The sequence below is a fragment of the Trichogramma pretiosum genome, unplaced genomic scaffold, assembly GCF_000599845.2.
Source record: "Trichogramma pretiosum strain Unisexual culture from Peru unplaced genomic scaffold, Tpre_2.0 scaffold15, whole genome shotgun sequence".
NCBI classification, from domain to species: Eukaryota; Metazoa; Arthropoda; class Insecta; order Hymenoptera; family Trichogrammatidae; genus Trichogramma; species Trichogramma pretiosum.
In genome coordinates, this window is record NW_019641686.1 from 851616 (window position 1) to 873817 (window position 22202).

The window sequence follows — 22202 nt, forward strand, 5'->3', positions numbered from 1 at the left end:
CAGTTGGCGCGCGCTCGTGGCTAGACAATAAATTATATGACTTTTGTCTTATCGAGAGGAATTTCTCGCGCGCGTCGTACTACTTTAATCGAGTGGGACACAAAAAATAATTGTGTGCACCGGCGACCGAGTCATATATTATGGCCGGGCCGTGCAGATAAAGCACAATCTCATTAACCTGCGCTCAGCTGCGACATATAAACATGTATTTCTTCATAGAAATCATTGCTCACGCCCACGCCGTAGGTGTAAGTAAGCTGCGGCTCGAAAAAAGGCACAAAAAGTCGCGCGCGCGCGTGCAGCTGCGAAAAATGAAGTGAGTGAAGAGAAAGAAAAGGAAAAAAAAATTGAGAATCGTAAAGCGATAAGACATTTTCTAGCCACTACATAAGTAATATACAACAGTTTTATCTGGCTCTCTATACACGCCATGCTGCAGTCGAGCGATAATGAACTTGACTCAAGTAAAATGATAAGACACATATTTTATACATTCACACATACAATGTGCATATGTATACAATGAGGTAAATTTTAACAGTGAAAGAGTACATAGAGAAGCAGCAACAGCAGCAGCTCGCGCAGGGTTAAAGAGAAGGAGGCACAAGCCGGAAGTAAGTTACATATACACGAGCGCAGTAAGAGAGCGAAAAGAGAGAGAGAGAGAGAGCTCAACTCGGCTCGCGACTGGACTATAAGCGCGGGTGAGCGGCCCCAAGCGCAGTCGCTTGTAAGAACTCGAACGCTTCGGTCTTGTGTATATAACTATATACGCTATATACATGCGCAAAAAAGCAACGGAAAGAAAGAAAGGATTATTCAAGAATGTGACACAAGAAGAGAAGACGAGACATTTGGAAAGATCGGTACGCTCAACGAGATACCGCAACTGCATTTATATTGTTTATATTCGTGTGGCCTTTTTCTTTTTTTGAAAGTGAAGTGTTGTAGTCCCTCGCTTCTCTCTCGATTCAGCGCGCAGAGAAAACGAAAATTCATAAAGGAAGTGTGCATTTGCGTATACATATACAAACACACACGTCCGTTGCGAAAATTTCGGCGAAAGTTTCGGCGTGCGTATATTAAATGCACTCGCGTCTGATAATTACGAAAACCCGAGGAAAAGGAGTCGCGGTTGCACACGGCGCGCGAGAGTGTTGCAGTGCACTTTTTGGTCTACACGAGCGTTGAAACAAAGTGCATAATACAACAGTGTTTGTGAATTGTATACTCGTGTTTGTGTGTATCCGTGAATGGAGCGAGTGGCCAAATTAGGATTTGGAAATTTGTCAGTGTGTCGAAATTCACAATGGTGGATTCAAGACAATATAAATAGAGATATTACAGCTGCAAATGATTACATTGTGCATCGATTACATGCCCTAAATCATAATTCTCTCTGGTAGAAAATTGTCGGGCAGTCGTGCAACGAGTCCGTAATTTTCAAAATGAAAAGCGTAAAAAAGTGAGCTTCTGTCGAACACGCATTGGCCCAATGCGCACACGAGATATAATCCGTTCGAGTATGCGTGTGCGTGCCTGTGCGTGTGTATGTGTAAGTATATTGGGCAGAAAATTGCGCGTCTCGGATCGTTAAGATCGTTTTGTAAGTGACCGCGAGACGATACACTTTGCCGAGCATTTTGCTACCGTTAAACCCGTTACTTCGGTACATAAATACTGTCATTTAAAAGCACGTATGCTCTCTCGCGTACTGTGCTTGCAGTAGCCATAGGCCGCGCGTGTGTACATCTCTCTCCCCCTCACTCCTGGCTAAGATAATTACGCCTGTATTATACGTGCGCGCATTTGTATCACAAATATACCTACTCGCTCTCTCGTGGTTTTTGTTGTTGTTTTTTTTTCACAGTCTAAATGTTTATAGATCGTACAGCGCTACTTTTTTGCATGCGCATTATCGGTTCGTTTGGATATTTATCAAGGATAGTAGCGTATGCGTGTGTGTATAGGTGTACAGATCGAAGTATGGAGACACGAGAGAGAAAAAGAAAATCGAAAAAAAATAGTACCGATCGTGATGTAAGAGATATTGAAATCGATTTTGCGACTCGCGCGAACTAAATTAGGTTCACACGATCTTAGTGTCTGCATGTTTAGTGCGCTGCTTTCTTGAGTCGCGCTCGCGCGCGTTAGGAAAAAAAAATTCATGTACACGCGCGCGTTAACAAGTCGAGCAAAGTCGCGGGGCTTTAGCTGCTGGCGGAAAAACGCGATCGAGAGAGAGAGAGAGGAAAAAATAAGCGCATTAAATATAGCACGCGAGAGTTGGCACATACATGAGTAATTATTCGAGTATTTTCACGCTTTGATAGTTGCAGTCGATTATCGACTGTGTATAAGCTATATCGATGCAATAGATCGCGTGTGTGCATGCCTATAAACGAGCTCCGTGTCTGTGTGTCGCGCCGCGTAGACAATACACGATCTTTCGAAAATTTCAACGAAGCTCGGAGCCGTACAGCTATTTATACTTTTCGTGCACCAGAGGCGTTAAAGAAGTAAAAAAATGGCTATCGCTGCTTACTTGTCGCCCGCATGATCCTTGACACGACTCGCTGCAATATGCGTGTGTAAATGTGCACATTTATACGGGAAACTCGCTGTCGTATACGCACGTGCACATCCTCGCGCTCGAGCGCACGGCAACAGATACCAAACTATCAATGTGCGAGCGCGTAATTACCCCGACGCGCTTATTATCGCTCCAAAGTCGCGTTTTATATACTGTACATGTGAGTTTGTGTGCGCGCGCGAAAAAGATAAGGCGTATGTGCCGAGTGATACGTGTATGTATTTGCAAGGACACGTCAACCTGCGTATTGTGTGCGTGCATAATAGCAGCTGCAGTTGCAATTAGTATCCTGCGAAGATTGATCGTAGGTGCCCCCGCAACACTCTTGTGTGTATGCGCTATCGAGAAGTGCGTTTCGCGTGCCCGGGTGCGCCCTTATACACACCGTAGAGCTCATTTTCAAGGCCCGCAAAAGCTACTGTAGATAACGAGATCCTAAAAAGTCTTTCCGAAATTTTTTATAAAAACCGGCAGTATTGTACAATTTTCATAAAAACGCACTTTTGTAAAATCATGGCATGACACATAAAGTGTTCTCACATTTGTTTTAAATAATATCATCTGTGAGCATTTACCGCATCAGAATTAATATTTAAAGTGTACTTTTCTCAGCTGCTGCCTGTGTTCGCTCGACTTTTAGTATGTATAATAAATTCAAACGCGGGTCTGACATATTCTCCTTATCGCTTGTGTGTGAGCAATTTTTTACCCTCTTTTTTGTACACCTCAGCGATAACGATCCGTTCACAAGTCCGCACGGATTTGTTCGTCATAGTTATATATTGTGCACGTCTTGTATCCATCATATTGCGCTATTGTATTTTTCCTAAGCATACAAACGGACAAAAAAGCGCTAAGCCGATGAGCAAACATTCGAACGTGCCAACAAAGTTCACTTTGTCATTAATCGTTTAAATAAACAATCGCCTGACTCTTGTGTCGGAGCAATAAAAAGAAAATCATACCAATGTCGCGATCTCGCGCGCGCGCCTCTTTTCATTAGCGCGGGTTTTTATAAATTCATTCGGCGTACGACGTATCGCTTCGAGCTCTCGTATCCACCTTTTAAGCGTTCGATTATATTCCACCAGCGCAACAATGTATTAAACGGCAGTTTCTCTTTTTATTTACGTAAGCGTAAGAAAATCCAAGTTGCTGGTAGGCAGTCTGCAGAGTATTGTTACGAATTGGGCGTTTTTATATACACATATGCACACACGTACGCCCGCGCACGTACTATGTACACAGTGTGCTGCGAGCGCGAGTTCGATGAACTGTTTCGCGAAGACGTGTGTAATGTACCAAAAAAACAACAACTGCGCGATTTATTTCTCGCGTATAATCGTGAATACAATGGTGTGTACTGTTGTTATATTGGCTAGTTACGACGTAATGAATGAGATTTTCATGTAGAAAGTGTATAATGCCGAGTAATGTGTCCAATTTGCAGTTACAATGCATACTGTTTGATATACACGTCGAAAAAAATTAAACTGTACATTCAACTGTAGGTCGAATTGATAAAGTGTCAGACATTAAGAGAGTACCCAAAAAATTAGCATGGAATTTTTTGAACGTATACAGCTACAATATTTTAATCGTAGTATTTATAAGAATGTACGAAAAAGAAAAGCCAAGCAATTTCCATTACTAAAGAGAATTATGATTTAAAGGCCAAAATAGGAACGAGAGATGAACGATTGCAAAAGAAAACCGGATGCTGTGCGCGATAAAGCGATTTCACGAAACAATAGTGGCAAATATGAACGTTCAACGGAAAAGTAAAAATTAGCGCGGAAATGCGATGATAAACAGAATAATATCGAAAAGTATCGTCGAAAAAATGTCCTGCCGCAAGAAAATCGACGCCAAAATATGGAACGAGTGGTCCGAGTATACTCAACTGGTGAGTTTTATACCGATTTGACGATCGGACTCATCGTGCTTCTGTATAAAATATAAAACTACCGATATTACGGTCACATTCCATGAATTATATTGTCAAAGGCATAATTATAAATGTGACTTCATTGCAGATAATAGAGCATTCAAGGCTGTTTGTCTTGTCAAGCGACGAGAAATTTCACATTACTGTTCGGAAAACAAAACAATTATTTTAATAGCTGAAATTGATAATCCTACGTAGCGGTCATCGACGATGTAATTTTCCTCGGCTCGATGCTTTTACGTGTTTCATTTTTTATCTTGAAAATAAACGAGCAAAAGGAATCTCGAAATTTCTATTTCCCCTTCACTCATTGTCGTGTAATTGTCAATGCGGTTGGAATCGAAATGATACGGGCAGCAAAACGTGTACCAATAAATAAATACCCGCACGATGCAGCTCAACGTACTATGCGCGTGGCACTATCAGCGGCTTTATATTGGAGTCCCAATAGAATTTGACCCCAAAGCACCGAGACACCATCTCATTGTATACATATAATACTTATCTCATCCATGGCATTGCATAAGCCTCTTTCTAACGCGCGCTAAACATATGATTTTTAACTTTCTTATATAATATACGTATAAATACGAGCTGCAGCAGCTCTCGCGCACAAACACACGGAGAGAAAAAACAATGACAAAGGAAACATTATGCAGTCATAAAATACACACTCATATACACACACAAGCACAGAGTTACACGTGGCCTGGTATATATACGCGCGCGTATACGCAAAAAGAAAGTCGCGAGCGCGCGAGACGATACAGGATAAATGTACTTACACACACACATACATAGCCGCATACACGCGAAGGGAGGGTGAAGTCATCGCGAGAGCGCACTCGATGTTGCACAATTGCAGGCATGCAAGGCGCCATAGACGTCTGCATGCATACCCGAGATCCCTGTAGGCACTGTCTATGTGTACACACGAAAGGATCCCGTTTTATATGTACATGCGGTAACGTATATCTACACTATATATATTCCTATAGTGGAGTGGAAAAAAGAGACACAATCGATGAGAGAAAGAGAAAGACAAGCGCACGTCGATCCTACGTGTCTGTTATGATTTTTTCGCCACGAGGGCGAAACGTTAGATATACTGCGTGCAGTATTCTATGTATATATTCGAGCTTTTTTTCCTTGCACGCGCGCAGCTATCGGGCATTGATTGGCCTGCCGCACGCGTCTGTATAATACACTTAACGAGTCGATGTATAGGCGCGTGGGAGGATTTCGCGTTATTTTGTACACAGCACGCGAGCGCCGGAATTATCGCGCTTAATTGTTATGCAGCGACGACGTCTCAACGAGCGCATAATACCCGAGGATTGTTTCATACTGCTCGCGAAAAATCAAATGTCATTTTCGTGTCGGCGATTTATCACACGTGCTGCGGCATAAATTAATACATACTTGCACGTGCACGGGGGGACGCGAGGAAAGTGCCGAGTCGAATTCAGTTATGTGCTCTGAATAAAGTGTCGCATTCCAGTTTTGCGGAGTAAAAAACTGCGCCAAGACTCGTATAGCGACACTCGATCATGCGCAAGCATGCTTCATATATATATTTAATAAAATATACATGGTGCCATGTGCGATCGGCTTCGAAACATCCGAGTTTACGTATATAATGTGTATAACGTACGTCAATGCGCACGCATTATATATGCACGCACGCGGCAGTCGAGTGGCACAGAAAGAAAACCTGCTTGTATATACGTGTACAACCGAGCAAATGAGAATAAAACCAAGATCTGTGTTCTAAATCTGTTATAATAAATTGTATAAATCGCGAGTGAAAAAAAAGTGAATTAAGTCGAGCCATGCCGTGCAGCGCGATTACACTGAGAAAAAAATTTCATTGATTTAATGAAATTTAATTTAATATTTAATACACTATTAGTTTGATGAATATGATCAATTGAAGCAATGAAATTTATGTAAAAACAATTCAATATTTCGTTGGAAGAACAATGAACAAAATATTTAGTTCTATTAACAAAATATTTGATTCTTTCGATCAAATGATACTATTAAATGAATAATATTAATTTCATTGAAATTCTGAAATATTCTAATGAAATATTTCATTGAACCAAAAAAATATCTTGTCCCAATAACGTTATATTTCATAATTTCAATGAAATACAATGTTTATAATGAATATCATAAAATCAATGAAATATTTATTCGAACTCATAAAATCCAAATTGTTGCTTTAATAAAATAAATATGTGATATAATAAATTATTGAATTTCCCTTGCGAATTGTAACAGAATTAATTTGTAAGTGTCACCAAATCAATAATAACTTTTCAGAATGAACATGATCTATGATCATGAGTCAATATCCTCGAGTCAGAATATTTTGTTTTCGTCGCTCGCGACACCATATTGGTAAAATATTTCAACCTTTATTTTAAAATTCCATTACTACGTACAGATTTTAGATGATAGAAGCAGATACTGTTATATTATTTCAACAGATAAAATGAATGATCGTTTTCTATATATTACTATCATCAAATTTTATTTTTAAAATGTTACTTGTACTCGCTAAAGCCCGCGCCTTTATAATGCTCCGAAATGTTATTTTGTACTCGCTAAAGCCCGCCATTATCGAACGCTACAACATTCGATTTTTCAAGAATTTCAAATGCAGTTCGTTGCGATCTACCCTCCGAATGCGGAGTAGCTCCCTGCTCCAATCACAGTGTTTAGTTTTGAGTTTCACCTTGCACATACCAGTGATAGAGAGAGGAAAGCCGGCAAAAATTTAATCTGTGTTGTCGGTTTCGAATATCCAGTGACCTATTGCTAATCGAAATCTGCGCATTGTCTAACGGCCGGTAAAATCATCATGGATGAAAAAGTACAAGACTGGCTTAAGCAGTGGGACCTCCAAGAGTATATCGATACTTTTAAAAGTAAGTATTACTTTCTTAAGTACATATTTATCTACTGTTAGTTCATTAAACTCAAAGTTACGGAGTATTGAGTAAATTTCAATACTGGGTGACCAATACCTGACTCGCACAGTACCTAAGTAATTTGCATATTCGTTGGGTTTGAGGTTAATTATTGTGAGATGTTCAATATTATCAGGTTTCATACAATATGCAATGATTTCAGGTACTTTTCATCATTTAATTATTTCAGGTTATGTGTATTAAATAAAGACATTCAATACATCATATTTTTCATACATCATATTTTTTCAATATTTTATCATTCTGTACTTTGAGTTTAATGTAATAATAGCAGTATAAGATTGTGTCATACCACATTGAGACTTGGTAACTACAGAGGAGAGGTACGAATGGCAAAGATACTTCGTTAACATTCTGTCGACTTCTTCGTAATAGTCGACTGTACATAGACTAATGGTTTTACTTGTGCAATTTAATGCAATTAAATAATGCACATTACTTGAAGTAATTGTACAATTCAAACTACCTAATATTAATGTATATTTTAAGACACCTCAAAATCATTGAATATCTCATAATAATATCTCATAATAAAATATTCAAATTATTAGATGCTCTGCGAGTCAGGTATTGGTCATGAAGCATGGCTTGGAAGTAAATTATGAAAAATCTGAGCAGCACTAAACCTTTATAATACATAAGACGGTTATATAAACATTAAAAACTAATTAAAGTATTGCTGAGATTCATAGCCTACTCAGCAATACTTTAATTAGTTTTTAATGTTTATATAACCGTCTTATGTATTATAAAGGTTTAGTGCTGCTCAGATTTTTCATAATTTACTTCCAAGCCATGCTTCATGACCAATACCTGACTCGCAGAGCATCTAATAATTTGAATATTTTATTATGAGATATTATTATGAGATATTCAATGATTTTGAGGTGTCTTAAAATATACATTAATATTAGGTAGTTTGAATTGTACAATTACTTCAAGTAATGTGCATTATTTAATTGCATTAAATTGCACAAGTAAAACCATTAGTCTATGTACAGTCGACTATTACGNACAATGATGATTTCGAAATAAATAACCCGATTGGTAGTCGTAAAGTTTTGCATAAAATAGGTGCAGTTTATATTTCTATTTTAGGAATACCAGATGAGTTTGTTAGTCAGTTAGAAAATATTTTATTATTTCAACTGCATCGCTATTTGAATCACAAAGACTTTGGTAATAAACCAATCTTTCAATGCTGTGTAGATAAATTAAAAAAATTAGTGAAGGACGGTTTAATCATTAATTCTATTAAAGTTAACTTTGTAGTTTTTCAAGTCGTGAGCGACAATTTAGGAGCAAATTCCATATTGGGATTTTCGAAATCATTTTTATCTATGAATTGTTGTCGTATTTGTACGGCTGATATTAATCAGCGTAAATTTTTAACTAGAGAAGATTCTCAGTTACTGCGAGACGTTGATAATTATAAGTTGGCGGCTGAAAACTTAACTCACGGTGTTGAAGAAGAATGTATTTTCAACCAAATACCTTATTTTCATGTGACAAAAAATAGTTGTGTGGACTTAACACACGATCTTTACGAGGGCATATGCCGCTACGACATGGGACATATTTTGCATCATTTGATACAAAAAAATTATTTTACACTTGAAAAAGTAAATGAACGTTTAGCTAATTTAAGTAAAAAATGTATGGATGATATGAATGTAATGACTAAATTACCTAATGATTGTGTATCTAAAAAATATTTAATACTCTCAGCATCAGAGATGTCATTTTTGATCAATTATTTTGGTATACTCGTTGGTAATTTAGTCAAAAAAAACGACCCAGTATGGGAGTATTTTTTACTTCTTAAGGAAATTGTTAGTCTTGTCACAGGTTCTGTCGTGAATGACTCGATTATTGAAAGATTACAAAATGCTATTCACGAGCATCACACTATGTTTATAACTTATTTTAAAGAAGATTTAAAACCTAAGTATCATATCTTAACTCACTACCCTCGATTAATGAAACTTTTTGGACCATTGAATCAATTCTCTACCATTCGTTTTGAAGGCAAACACAAATTTTTTAAAGAAGTAGCGAATTCAATGACCTCAAGGGTAAATCCTGAATTAAGTTTATCTGTAAAACATCAATTGCAGCTCTCTTATAGGCTATTGATTAATCGAGGGTTTGAGTCGAGATTGGAAGTAGGTTCACAAGAAGTTAGTTCAATCAAGAATTTATTAGACTTCTCAAAGTTCAAAAAAAAAGTGCCCATAGATTGGCTCAACGCTGATCCTTCAGTAGTTACATGGGTAAGAGTGAATGGTACTTTGTACAAAAAACAATCAGTAATTTATATGAATAGTGGTACAACTGATTGTGTACCAGCTGTGTTAGGAAAAATTTGTCATATCTTAGTAAGTAAGGAAAACCGAGTTTCATTCATATGTGAAGAATTAAAAATTACTTATCATAATGAACATTTATCGGCTTACGAAGTGCAGTTGTTAACTAACTCTTATTGTTTTGTTGAAAGAGAAAACCTTTCCAATTATAAACCGACAATAGATCATTTTATAAGTAATTCTCAAAGATGTATACCTATATGGTAATTAAAAGTATCCCAATGTAAGTTGATAACTACAAAAGTATAATTTTTTTTAATAAATCACGTACCAAAATGCACTTTTTGAACGCTTCATTTAATCAACCTAAATTATTTACTATTTCAATTAAATTATTTTTAATTTATTGATATAATGAAATATTTTTTTATAATAATTAGATATTTTGTTGCATCAATGAAACGATTTATTTTTTATAGTTCACCCGACTTCCTAGATGGCGCATTTCAAAACTCGCAAGTGGCTGAACAAATTTTTGATTGCTATATAAGAAAGCTCTCATCTTTTATCCCCAATGTATTTGAGCGTATATAAGTATGAGTTGCGTGCGTGCGTTTGTAAATGAATGTAATGTAACATTGTTTCTAGATGTAGGTAGGCAAAAAACTTATAATTTCAAAAAATATGTAATGAATATATTTAAATTCTGTATAAGCAATGTTTAATTACAGGTACAGGAGTTAATTAACACATGCAATGCCATCAGTATACTCGGACTCACCCTTAGTATGATATATCGAACAAATGAATAATTTTTCATATTTACACATTAGTTTTGACAAATTTTCCCTTATTTGAATGAAATATTTCATTGATTGAACAACTGAATCATCAATTTCATGTAATATTTTATTTATTTTATAATATATTTGATTAAACCTAAGACACCATTTGTTGATATCAATAACTGAAATATTAGTTTTATATAATATTTCATTATTTTCAAACAATATTTCATTGAAATAATAAAACTATTTATTAAAGTGAAATAAATAAAAAATATATTTGATGAAATATTTTATCACTTCTATGTATATTTAATTAATCTTATTGATTGATTTGATTCAATAGATTAATAATTTAATAACTCAAACAAAATAATTTCATTCATGCAATAAAAAAAAAATATTGTTTCGATGAAATTATTTCATAGATTGTATTTAATTAAATGATTTCGTTGAATCAATGAAATTTTCATTGTTTCAATGATTTTTTTTTCTCAGTGTAGAAAAAGAGCGAATTTTATGCGGACTCGCGGTCCTTTTATCGCGATTCGCTCGTGCGCCGATTTCTCGCGGGGCCGCGTGATCGGAGCTGCAGCGCTGGAGCGCCTAATAAAACGATCTGCCTCTATAGAGCTATATGTCTCGGCGCTCGAAGATGCTGTGATTTTTTTTACCATTTTCTCGTCGATTTATTGGCAGCATCCGCTGCTGCTGCTGCTGCTGAATTGCAATATCGTATACGTATCGGCCAGCTGTATAAGTGCTGTGTGTACGGTTATACACGAGTTCGACGTGTATACCTCGATATACCTATGCACAGCCTCGTACAATGTGTATAAGCTGCTTTTTCAACACCTTATTTTCTCATCTATCACTATTATTACAACGAATGGTACACCTACGAGGAAAACCCGTATAAAATTACACGATACGAGTTCTCGCGCGCATTTACAAAGATCGGATATGTATGGCTCCGATACAGCCCGAGTCGATCGGCGTTCGTGCCTCGACTCCGACTGCATAGACGCAGTGAGCTCCCAAGTACAATCACGCGTTAATTACCGAATAAGATGCATATTCGCTCTTCTTTTATGGCACCTGTGCTTGTGTTTATAACACGTGAACCTGTCTCGACAGGAGTCATTTGCTAACCGTATTCGGGGTAACCGTGCACTCTGCTACGTAGGGTCTATTTTTTGTGGCCAACTTATCCCGCAGAGCAGGTCTCTGCTTTTGTTTCTTTCTCTCTGCCTTTTTTCATGCGTCTCCTTTCTGCGGGGATCTCCTCGATGTTGTTTGCGCACCTATGCTTCTTTGTTTCATTTCAACATCGACGGCGTTCAGCTCGGCATGATCGCTGTTTTGCCATGCCTTATAAAGTGCGAAGTTTTGAGCGTGATTGTTTTTTTTTTCTGCGTTTTAACAGCGCTATATACATGTATATTAGCGCGCGTAATAAATCGAGGTCAAGCGTTTGTTTTCCCCCTGCCGTTGACGAGCTCCCGTCGTAAAATCGCTTCGTAAGGACAGACGAAACACACTACTCGACGGGAGCTCCGATGAAACACTTTTTTGTCAATTTTTATTCCTAGCAGCAGAATTACTTATTTATCTAAACAATATCTTGACCTTTCACTTCGCCGATATTTCAACGTGTATCGTATCTTTCTTTTTCATCTCGTTTCTTTGTGTGTATGTGTCCATATAAATTGCGCTCCGGCTCAGCTATTGCGAAATTCCCATTTAAGGAATACACTTGCCGAAAATTTAGAAATAAGCAATTTTGAATTATAATATAAATAAATAAAAAAATTGCGAAATAAACCAAGGTAAAAAAAGAGTGTATTTGCCGATTCACGTGGCTGAAATTCAAATGAGCTTGTGTATTGACGCTTCGAAATTGAAGAACAAAAGCTCAAACTATTATAGCTGATGTAGCGTGAAATATGTCATATCATTCTAGCGAATCGAATGAAGAGTTGGCTAATTTTTATTTTATATTTTAAAATTTACTTTTCAAAGTATTCGTATGTGGAATATCGAGTTACGTATATTTTGTTCGAGCTACCCTTGTACTGAATGTGTAGATAGACATTTTTCAAAAATCCCGAAAGCAAAAATCCTTGATTTATGTGTTTACTTTCATTTAGGAAGGTATATTCATTTTTTTCTCTTTAATGGATGCGCTCCGTGTCCTGTGTGTCCTACTGGCGCGTTACAAATACGTCTACATTTTCTTCTGTATCGCGTAGCTTATTTTTTTATTGTTATAAGAGAAAAAGAAAACGGAAATGGTTCTTGGTCATGCATTAAGGAATGTTTTGTCCGATTATTCAATGTGTTCAGTTCAATTCACTCGCCGACGCGGACAAATTAGCTCAGTATGTGGGAAAATATTTGCGAGTCCTAATTTTTCCCAAATCCACAACATTTTTATGCACTTGGACATGTTTTGAAAATTTTTACCTTTTTCGCACGATCCGATCGGCTTCGACGCGGCTCTTTCAAGCCTCAACAAGTTGAATTTTATAAACATATCCATTTCTGGTCTCATGTATCATATACCGGAGTATAACTCTCAAGATGTGTAATGCTCGAAAAAAAAACAAAAATGACGTTTCGAAAATAGCAGTGAAACATAAACTTGCCGCGTTGTAAAATTAAAAGTTAGTACATTTACACTTGTGTATCATACCCGCGCAACTCATATCCGTCCAGGAAAAAATGTCGGTACACACACACTAACACAGACACATATGATATCTGCAAGAGTGCTCGATGTTGCTGCACTAACTATTTAAATCCCCCTCATACGTATGTGTGAGTTACAAGTGGTCTCTGATTTCATTCTTAGACGTATCTTGCCTCGATTTTCTTTCGTGTAATGTCCAAAAGAAGCGACAATCTCACGCTGTTCTAACGTAACGCGCACAAACTGTTTATAAACTTCTACATGAGAGCGGAAAGATTATACCGCAGACATATGTGCAATGATCGGTAAAAGAAGCCACTGTGTGTTGGAGCTATATTAACGTTAGATGCGCTAATGAATACATTGTTTATTTTTTTCACGTGGTACTGTCACCAGCATAGGTGCAGAGGGAACAGCGGCTTACTCAATCTTTACAATGCGACATTGACTATGTTTTTGATTGCTAAGCGATCGATTTGCTCACTTCCGATGTATCTCTCGAGTGGTAAACAAAAAATATATATACGTATGATTTTTACGACTTGACTTTCGTGACAAGCATCTAGATCCATATAAATATCTGTACATAAGCGATATATGAAGGCACTAATTAATCTTAAAATTTGTAACCGGCACACTCCTTCTCACTTCGGTTATCGATGCTCTAAAAGGTTCTTTCACTTTTTTTATTCTCCATCGACTTCCGATGAAGTTCCTAAATTTTCTCTATGTTATATTCTTTACATTACGTTGGTATACGCATAGGAAAGAGGAAACGAAAAGTATCACACACAATTCAACATTTAGATAAGTCAATATAGTGGCTCCAGTGGATTTTTTAAAATGCGCACTTATGCTTTAAGAGCTCCTATAGAAACCTACACATATATATGGTTACAAAATTCTGCGGTGTAAGGAAAAAAATTGAACTTATGTTCACGGAAAAGTAACTCTCGGTTGCTCACTTGTGGCTCGTCCGCACACTTGAAAAGTATGGAAATATCGGTCTAATGAGCACACAAACTCGGTTAGACGCATAAGCAGAGCGTAAAAAGGGCAGCACCGCGCTGCACGACTACGTTCAACGGTCTTTCGCTTCACCCCCACTTGCCGCGGCAGTATATCCTATAATACACACAGACAGCACTCGGCCTCTATATAGCACATGTTCCTCGATCGTCGCAACGCAATAAGAAAAGCAAACCGAGCGCGCGCTTATAATGCGCGAGAGAAACCAACTCCACAGCAGTGCTCGTATATCTATATAGCCCGACTACCGACCGACCGGCCGACGACGACGACGAAGAAAGAGAGAGAGAAAGAAAGATAGAGATAAAAGAGAGAAGGAAAGAGACTCGACTCGACCGCTCCGCACACTCGTGGCTGCACGCTCGAGCTCAGCCTATACATATCCAGACTGACCAGTTTCAGTTGGCTCGTCGTCGTCGTCGCGTTGGCGTCCTTTATGAACGCGCAGCACAAACAACACTGATATACTCCCGCGCGCTGCTGCTCCGGTTGTCGCTGTTGCTGCTACTGCGGCACGGATCCATTTGGCGTCCCTCTGCAGTATATTTATTAATGCAAAAAGACGTGCAATTTTTGTGAGTTATAAATCCAGTGCACAAGTGGGTGACCGAGTGCCGAGCCAGTGTATATGCATATTGAAAATATATATCAAAGTGTCCAATGGTGCCTTACTAGTGCGACTCGTTTTATGTACACGAGTGTGTGTACGTGTGTGCCTGTGTGCGCGTATGCACAAGACTGCTGAATTTGCGATAATAGCGAGTCTGACATGCTGAAATGCTCATAAAAATCAAAGAATCGGAGCCAGAGGTATCTATTCGTTTTTTCCTTTCGTTCAAGCCTTTCGCACTTACGCATATAAATATATTTATGTAGCGTGTAGCGCTGCTCCGTTCTCTACAAGGAAAGTGTCCGGCGCTCCGGAATCGCGTCGAGGCACGCGGTCCTTCGCGCGCCGATTCCCGCTCGCCGAGTGAATTTTTTTTTCCTTACTTTTTAGCCAGAATAAGGCGTGGAGATGCGATACATACCAGGTATCAATAATTTCTCCTCGGTTTCGCACTCGAGATGCGTATATATAAATACAAGAGAATGAAAATTATATTCAGCTTGAGTGCCGTGTATATTTCTGAAATTACGTCAAGGTTATTACGCGCGTATATCGAGGTGCGAACATGCGACTTTTTTTGTGCGTTTATTACGTCGGGATTATGTATTCCTTATACATAATGTAGATTTTTTGGTAACATAATCGAAAAGAATGTGACCGCATCAGCCAGTGTGGAGCGCAATGATCAAGTGCCGAAAATTCCGCGCGCAAAACTTATCGCAGAACTTTTTGACACATCAATATCGTCCTTGGCCGTTTCACGCACAAATCGTACAAGCGATAAATCTTCGCAGGACATAATATGAATTTTATAAGTATCTCACACTTGTGTATTGTGCGGATAAGCATCTCTCGTGTAAAAAAATCCAATTTCGTGCTATAATGCATCGCGTCGCGTGCTGTTTGCCGCTGCAGTTGCAGTGCCGTGTTCATCGATGCTCGCCTGTGCGCGGAAAAGCGGCGTGGGAAATCTCTCGCGAGGTATGTCTGCACTCCAATAGCAGCAGCCAGCAGCAGCATTCTTTTTTTCTACTGTGTCATTAGGGCAAGAATGCGCGCGACTTTGCAGTTGCAACAACAGCAACAACAACAACAACAACAACAACAGCTCGAATAATGGTGTGGCATATATATATGTTTAATCGCTGCTTGTAGGATTCTACTGAGAATCCGTTGAAAGAAAACACGCATACTTTTATAAACGTATCTCTATATTATGCATCGCATCTGTTATATTCCGTTTAGTGCGCACACTTGCGCTTCGCGTAAATACTCAAAGATGTGTCAAGCAATTCTTGTCCGTCTATGCTGTGTCTTGATGTCATTGACACCAGTAGCACATTCCATCTGTTCATCTAAAAAAGTCAAAGACAACTGTGTCACGTGTTAGTGGTTTTTAAGTACACGGTAACGACTAATTTTGAGTAATCCAAGTGTCTCTTTCTGTAATTAAAGTAATAAATACTTTTTTTCGGCAAGCCTCGGCCTCATCTATTCGTACATAACTATTAATTTCATTCCTCAAGATAATATTCATTCAAACGCCGAAGAATGCCACACTTACGCAACGATGAAAATTCATCATGCTCATGAATAATATAAAGCGCTGATAGTACCTTTCAAATATTGACGCTCGAGTTTGTCTCGAGCTCGACATATGCCGATAACAACAAAAGATTAATCAAACAATGATTTCGTTAGCTCCTATACATAGCTTTCGCGCATTGCACACCTACGAAATAAAAGTCATCGATTATTTTGCAATAATCGGAGGAGAATATAAAATGCAAGCGACTTTGCTTAATACGCGTGTCTCTTTGATCGGTGCGCATCGACGACGCCGCCGCCGCCGTAGATGATACGTATCCCGAGGCTGCGGCTCACGAGCAGCTGATGCAAGTAGAACTGCGAAATTGTATGTATTTAACGCGTTGCAGCGAGTGTCGTAATAGCCGCGTGCCATTGGTGCACGTATACATATCGTACTTATATGCACACACGCGTCGACAGGCCGCAACGAAGCCGTCGCTTTTTAATCCCTTCGCATTATACGTACGTATTATACTGTCTCAAGATTCTGACCTTCGTCGTAATACACACGTCTGCTTATAATGACGAACGTTCGCGATCTTTGTACCCTAACGTACACAAGACCCGTACATACCCTAGCTTCCCACGCGTCAAATGACTTTTTAATCAATTCGAGAAACCATTTGCAGAGAGCCGTTATTTGTACGCTAACGATCGCTCGCGCTCGGAATTAGGTAAGATTTTGGCCAAATTATTCGAATATTTTCGCAGTGACTTCGCGCGGCGTCGCCGTCGTCATTGGCATTGGCAGCCGCGATACGCCGACTTTATGCTCATACCGGTAATTGATCAGAAATTAATAGTGTGACGAAACCGAGGGGAGAGCAGCCGATGATACGATCGATTGCGCGCCGGACGTCATTGAAGCGTGCCGCCAGTATGCATAACCTTTTGCTTACTGTATGAACAGCTGATCGCGACCCCAAATGAAAATGAGAATTATGCGATCTGTCGGAGGCTCGAGTTATCAAATATCGCAGGAATTTTTGGTCATTTTTGTATGACACCTCCGTGACACGTATGATATGTACCATACTGGTAACTTTTTAAACAATAAGGCTTGATCGCCAATAATATTCGGTATCCTTAGAAAACCACACCGTTCATCGATGTATTATTTGATTTCATTAAAATAACATACTCCTTACGCGCTGAAGCCAATTTTTGTTTGTTTACACTTGGGGATTTTAAAATATTATCGTTTGATGAAATATTGCCTTTAGATTTATGGTCGCATAGAGAGAACGAAGAGCCCACACATCGATATGTGTATTGGCAAACACACACATACACACAATCGATAAAAGCTGAAATATTAAATGCCACATTGCGCACGCAAAAGTCACTAAAACATATATGGCACCGCTGTCACTAAGCCGATCGTATCCATGATTTCACGTACTACATTATTATGCGTGTGTACGTGTCGGGCATCGCGCTATTAACTTTTTTTTTGGCACTTTCAAACTAGGCTGAATTCATAATGTAACTGCTTCTCTTTTTTCAGATTGTGCTTGTATATATACATGCTCTCTCGCGAAAACACGCATAATAATATTTCTCTATAAACGCTCGACTATTTACCATTCGAAAGACAAGCCGCACGCGTCCAAGAATAAATACATGAATTTCATTTTTCTCCATATAAGCTTTTTTTGCCCTCCCTATTATTCGGTATCGGGGAAGCGTTTGCTTGTATATACATAAACTTTCGTTTTGACGAAACAAATGGTCAAGCCCGGCACGTGTCGTACTGAATTCAGCCCGAATCACCAAGCGTACATCCCTTTGCTCTTTTATTCGGTCAGCATTTTTGGTTCCTAGTATTTAAATGATAGAATACACTTTTGTGTATACTAGGAGGGCTGGAGTCGTATTTTTCTCGAGGGTCAAGAAAAATACGAAGATTTGAAGAAAGGAAGGCAAAAACAGCTGACTCAGTGACTGAGATCGACGTTTCGATAGGAGAGGCTTTCCTTTGTAGGCAGCTGATACGCCGTCAAATGAATTATGTAATAATCGTTACAAACTTTAGCGATACGTGTGGGTACATAGGGTGAAGCTAAATTGCAACAATCGTTATGTTACTAAAACACGATGTTTCAGTAATTAATAGACAGCGAACTTGGAATTTTTTCACACCATTCGCGGTTTATACTTCACATGATTGTCATGGTGAACAGTCTAGATTATCTCAAATAGTTTTTCTTTTCTCTCTCATGCTTATAAGTGAGCTTATGGCGTGTTTACAACGATTTTCATCTCACTTTCATCGTATATAGAAAATACAATTAAATCTCACCTGTTAGGTTACATTTACAACGCCTCGAACACATCGCGAATTCATCAATAGCGTCGAATAGTTTTTGAAAGACGTACATTTTATTATTGCGATACACACATCGTCGGTAATTTGCTGCGTGATTGCCCGTTAAAATACTTGGTACGCAATTATTATATACAAACACGTGTCTACACGCGAATGCAAGATGCGCATACCTGTAGGTTGTTTACTCTCCTGGCATTGTTCATTACCCGAGAAAATGTTTAATATTACATAATTGTATATCTCTTTCTGCAATGGGAGGAATCAGAGCATTGCCAACGATGAATAAATACATTACACGCTCTGAGCTAGTTCGAAGAAGAACTCGATTTTTTTAATCGATGCTCCTAGTCAATTTGATTATTAATACACATGTAAATGTTTATAAAAACGCATATAATGAATTCAGAGATGAAAAAAAGTCAAGTGCAATGAACTCGGCTAATGCTGTCGATGATGCTGACGATGACTCGTTATTCTAGCTGATTAAAAAACTTATCTTCTCGATAAAAAAGGAGCTCGCGTGTAACTCTCTTAGTCACTATATGCAAGATCTCGTTCGAGAGTTTTTTGCATATCTAATAAATTGCATCACAGCTGATAAAACGGAGATTAATTTTTTAGCGAGTCAAGGAATCAAAAAAAGGAAAAAAAAAAGTTCGGCATCTCCAGTACGTTTAACACACACAATAACACATAAACTGGCGCAATAATTATCGAGAGCCGCGAGCTTAATGAAGCGCGTTTTATAGCTCACGCTCGATTGTCACGATTTTTTTTTCTTTTTACAATACGCAAGTTCAAGGTCAGTCGAGACGCGCTGCATGCCGCGGGCAACACGGCTGGATGCACTCGCGCGCACCGCAGTTTAAGGTACGATTCATCGGTGTACACACGTGTAGTGCCATCGCCGATCGCCGAGGTGTTGAAAAAAGAAATCGTCTTCATCGAAGACGGTCGTGGTCATTGTTGTTGCGCATTGGCGCGCGAGGGACGCGAAATGGAGAGAAGTGGCGCGAGATCGAAGAATGCTAGGAATCGTTATTGTTTCGGTACGGCTGGTAGACGATTGACGAGCAGAGCTGGAATGATCAGGTGGATCGTCGGTGTCGTTCTCGAACTGTTGCAGCGGCTAGCGAGTAGACTTGGACAGGTGACGATAATTATCATACGATTTCTGTGTGGAATATTTATCCAATAGTTTTTGGCGACACGGGCAATTTTTTATTAGTTCTTATTTTCTGACTCGTCAGCCGACGAGTGTACAGTTACAAACCTGGCCGGAATTTTTTGTTTAATTGCAAAATCGTGCCGCGCGCGATCGCGACGTTATATGTACATGAAGTGCAATCTGCGCGTCAATATAATCAACCTGCCGAGCGTGTTATAAAAGTGTACTAGAGCAGAGGCTCGAATTTTTTTCTGAAAATTCCTCTGTCTTCGTGCGGTTTGCACCAGTAGTGCTTGCGCAACATGTATGACTTTGCGCGAAACTCAATTATCGAATAACACATTATATTTTTGGGGTAAAAACGTGCGTGCTCGTGTGCGCCCTTTTTCGTTCACCCATTCAACAACGAAAAAAGGCTTCGGAGCGTGAAATCTTTGTGGCTAATCGTAAGCCTTGCACGCTTGAGCGACTTTTCGCTGCCTCTTTATTATTTTTTTTTTTTCACCGCTTCTCGCTACGCTGCACGTGCGGGATCTGCCTCAAGGTCGTTCGCACGCTTCATTAGTTCGGAAAAGCAAATTATTTCGAGAGGATGCTGTGTGTGTTGTTGCTGACGCCGCGCGATCATCGCCGCGCTTGTGCGCCAAAGACTTTCAAAAGCCGATTATATATTATGTATATAACACGCGCGAGCGACGGTATAAAAGAATTTTTTTTAAAACATTGGCAGTCTTTATATCGGCATTTGATGTTGATGCGTGAAGCAGCGGCTACAGCAACTTGGTCGAATGCTGGAATTTTTTTCTCCACGACGCAGTACTATTTTGATCCGGAGCGCGGTAGAAGAATGCGTGAACGAGGGAAGAGACAAGGTCACTCGTTGGTCGCTGTTAAATTGTATAGGTGCTCTTGGCCGAGAATATTCCAAAACGCAAATGCACTCGTTTCGATGTGTCAAAAATGCATTAAATGATTCACTGGCACACTGCAATAGCTGCAAGTTAATTCTCCAAGAAATTCTTCACGGTAGCTTTATTTATAGACTATATATGCCGCGGTCTCGGAGATCGACAAACAGAGGTGATACAACACACCCACATTTTAGCATCGTGCAGCGCTATAAGCAGCACATAGTATGCGCGCGTGCGAAACGGCTTTCTCCCATTCCTTTGACCAACGGTTTTTTTCTCTCTCTCTCTCTCTTTCTTACACTCGCTCGACGCTCGGTCGCGCGGCCAATGTGTGTCCGTCGTCATCGATAGGAGGTCAACCTCGAGTGCCGTATAATATAAATCGCGGCTCGCGAAATAATATTCGTGTTTGCTATGTGCATTATGTGCTGCTGCTGCTGCGTGCGGTACCTGCCTGCCTGCCTATGTGAGGCCAATACAGGCTGTGTAGAACGCTGACGTAGCTCTCGCGATTGCAGCTCGGTGCAGTTGAACGCTTTAGTTGGCTTCGACAAGCTGTATACACGAGACGTATACATTGTATGGATGACACGGCGCTTTTTCGCGACTGCATTCCACAGACGGTCTCTTGCGTTTCTATATAATATATATAGGGTTGGAAATTCTTGAGCGATGAGTGCACATCCGAGAAACGAAATTAAAAAAAAGTCCTATATTCATACATAAAACATAATAGAGCTAAGAAGAAGATGAAGAAAAAAAGGAACGAGCAAGGATTAAACGTGATTTTTTCTTCTGTCCTCGTACAGATGGAGTCGGAGGTGCGCTCGCTGCGTCAGGATTACAATCGATCGCAGGAGTCGCTGCGCGCGGCCACTCGTCGCTGTCACGATCTCGCCAAGGAGCTGAACTCGCGGATCAGCCAGCACGAAAAGGAGCGAGTACTGCGCGACGATCAGCTGTCGAGGATACTGCGCGCCTTGCTGGTGCTCGAGTCGCGGCTCAAGCAGGAGCAAAAGTCCATCAGGCAGCTGCTCTGCGAGAAGGATGGCCTCATCAGGACTCAGCAGCTGGAGATCGCCAGGTTGAGGCGGCTCACCAAGTGCTACATCAAGGAAGCCAGAGATCAGACCTGCGGCTGCGTGAACATCGACGAGATCAAGGATATGGACATCGATTCGTCCGATTTCCAGGTTCGTGTCCGATCGCGCGTGCCTAAGAAAATTAATTACAATCCTTATG

General features: G+C 39.5%; 1 protein-coding gene across 7 annotated transcripts in view; it reads left to right on the top strand.

Annotated features, from left to right (window-relative positions):
- LOC106650102 (serine-rich adhesin for platelets-like) overlaps nt 1–22202 on the top strand; it is a 50242-nt gene that overhangs the window by 24676 nt on the left and 3364 nt on the right. For 2 of the 7 annotated variants that reach the window (XM_023461192.1, XM_023461190.1), the window contains one exon: nt 21770–22153. In XM_023461192.1, the coding sequence (XP_023316960.1) occupies nt 21770–22153 (384 nt within the window). Of the gene's footprint in view, nt 1–708; nt 867–995; nt 1556–4266; nt 4500–14734; nt 15163–19829; nt 20032–21769; nt 22154–22202 lie in introns of those variants that run through there. The other 5 variants (XM_014367899.2, XM_014367902.2, XM_014367901.2 and 2 more) reach the window with 5 other exon arrangements.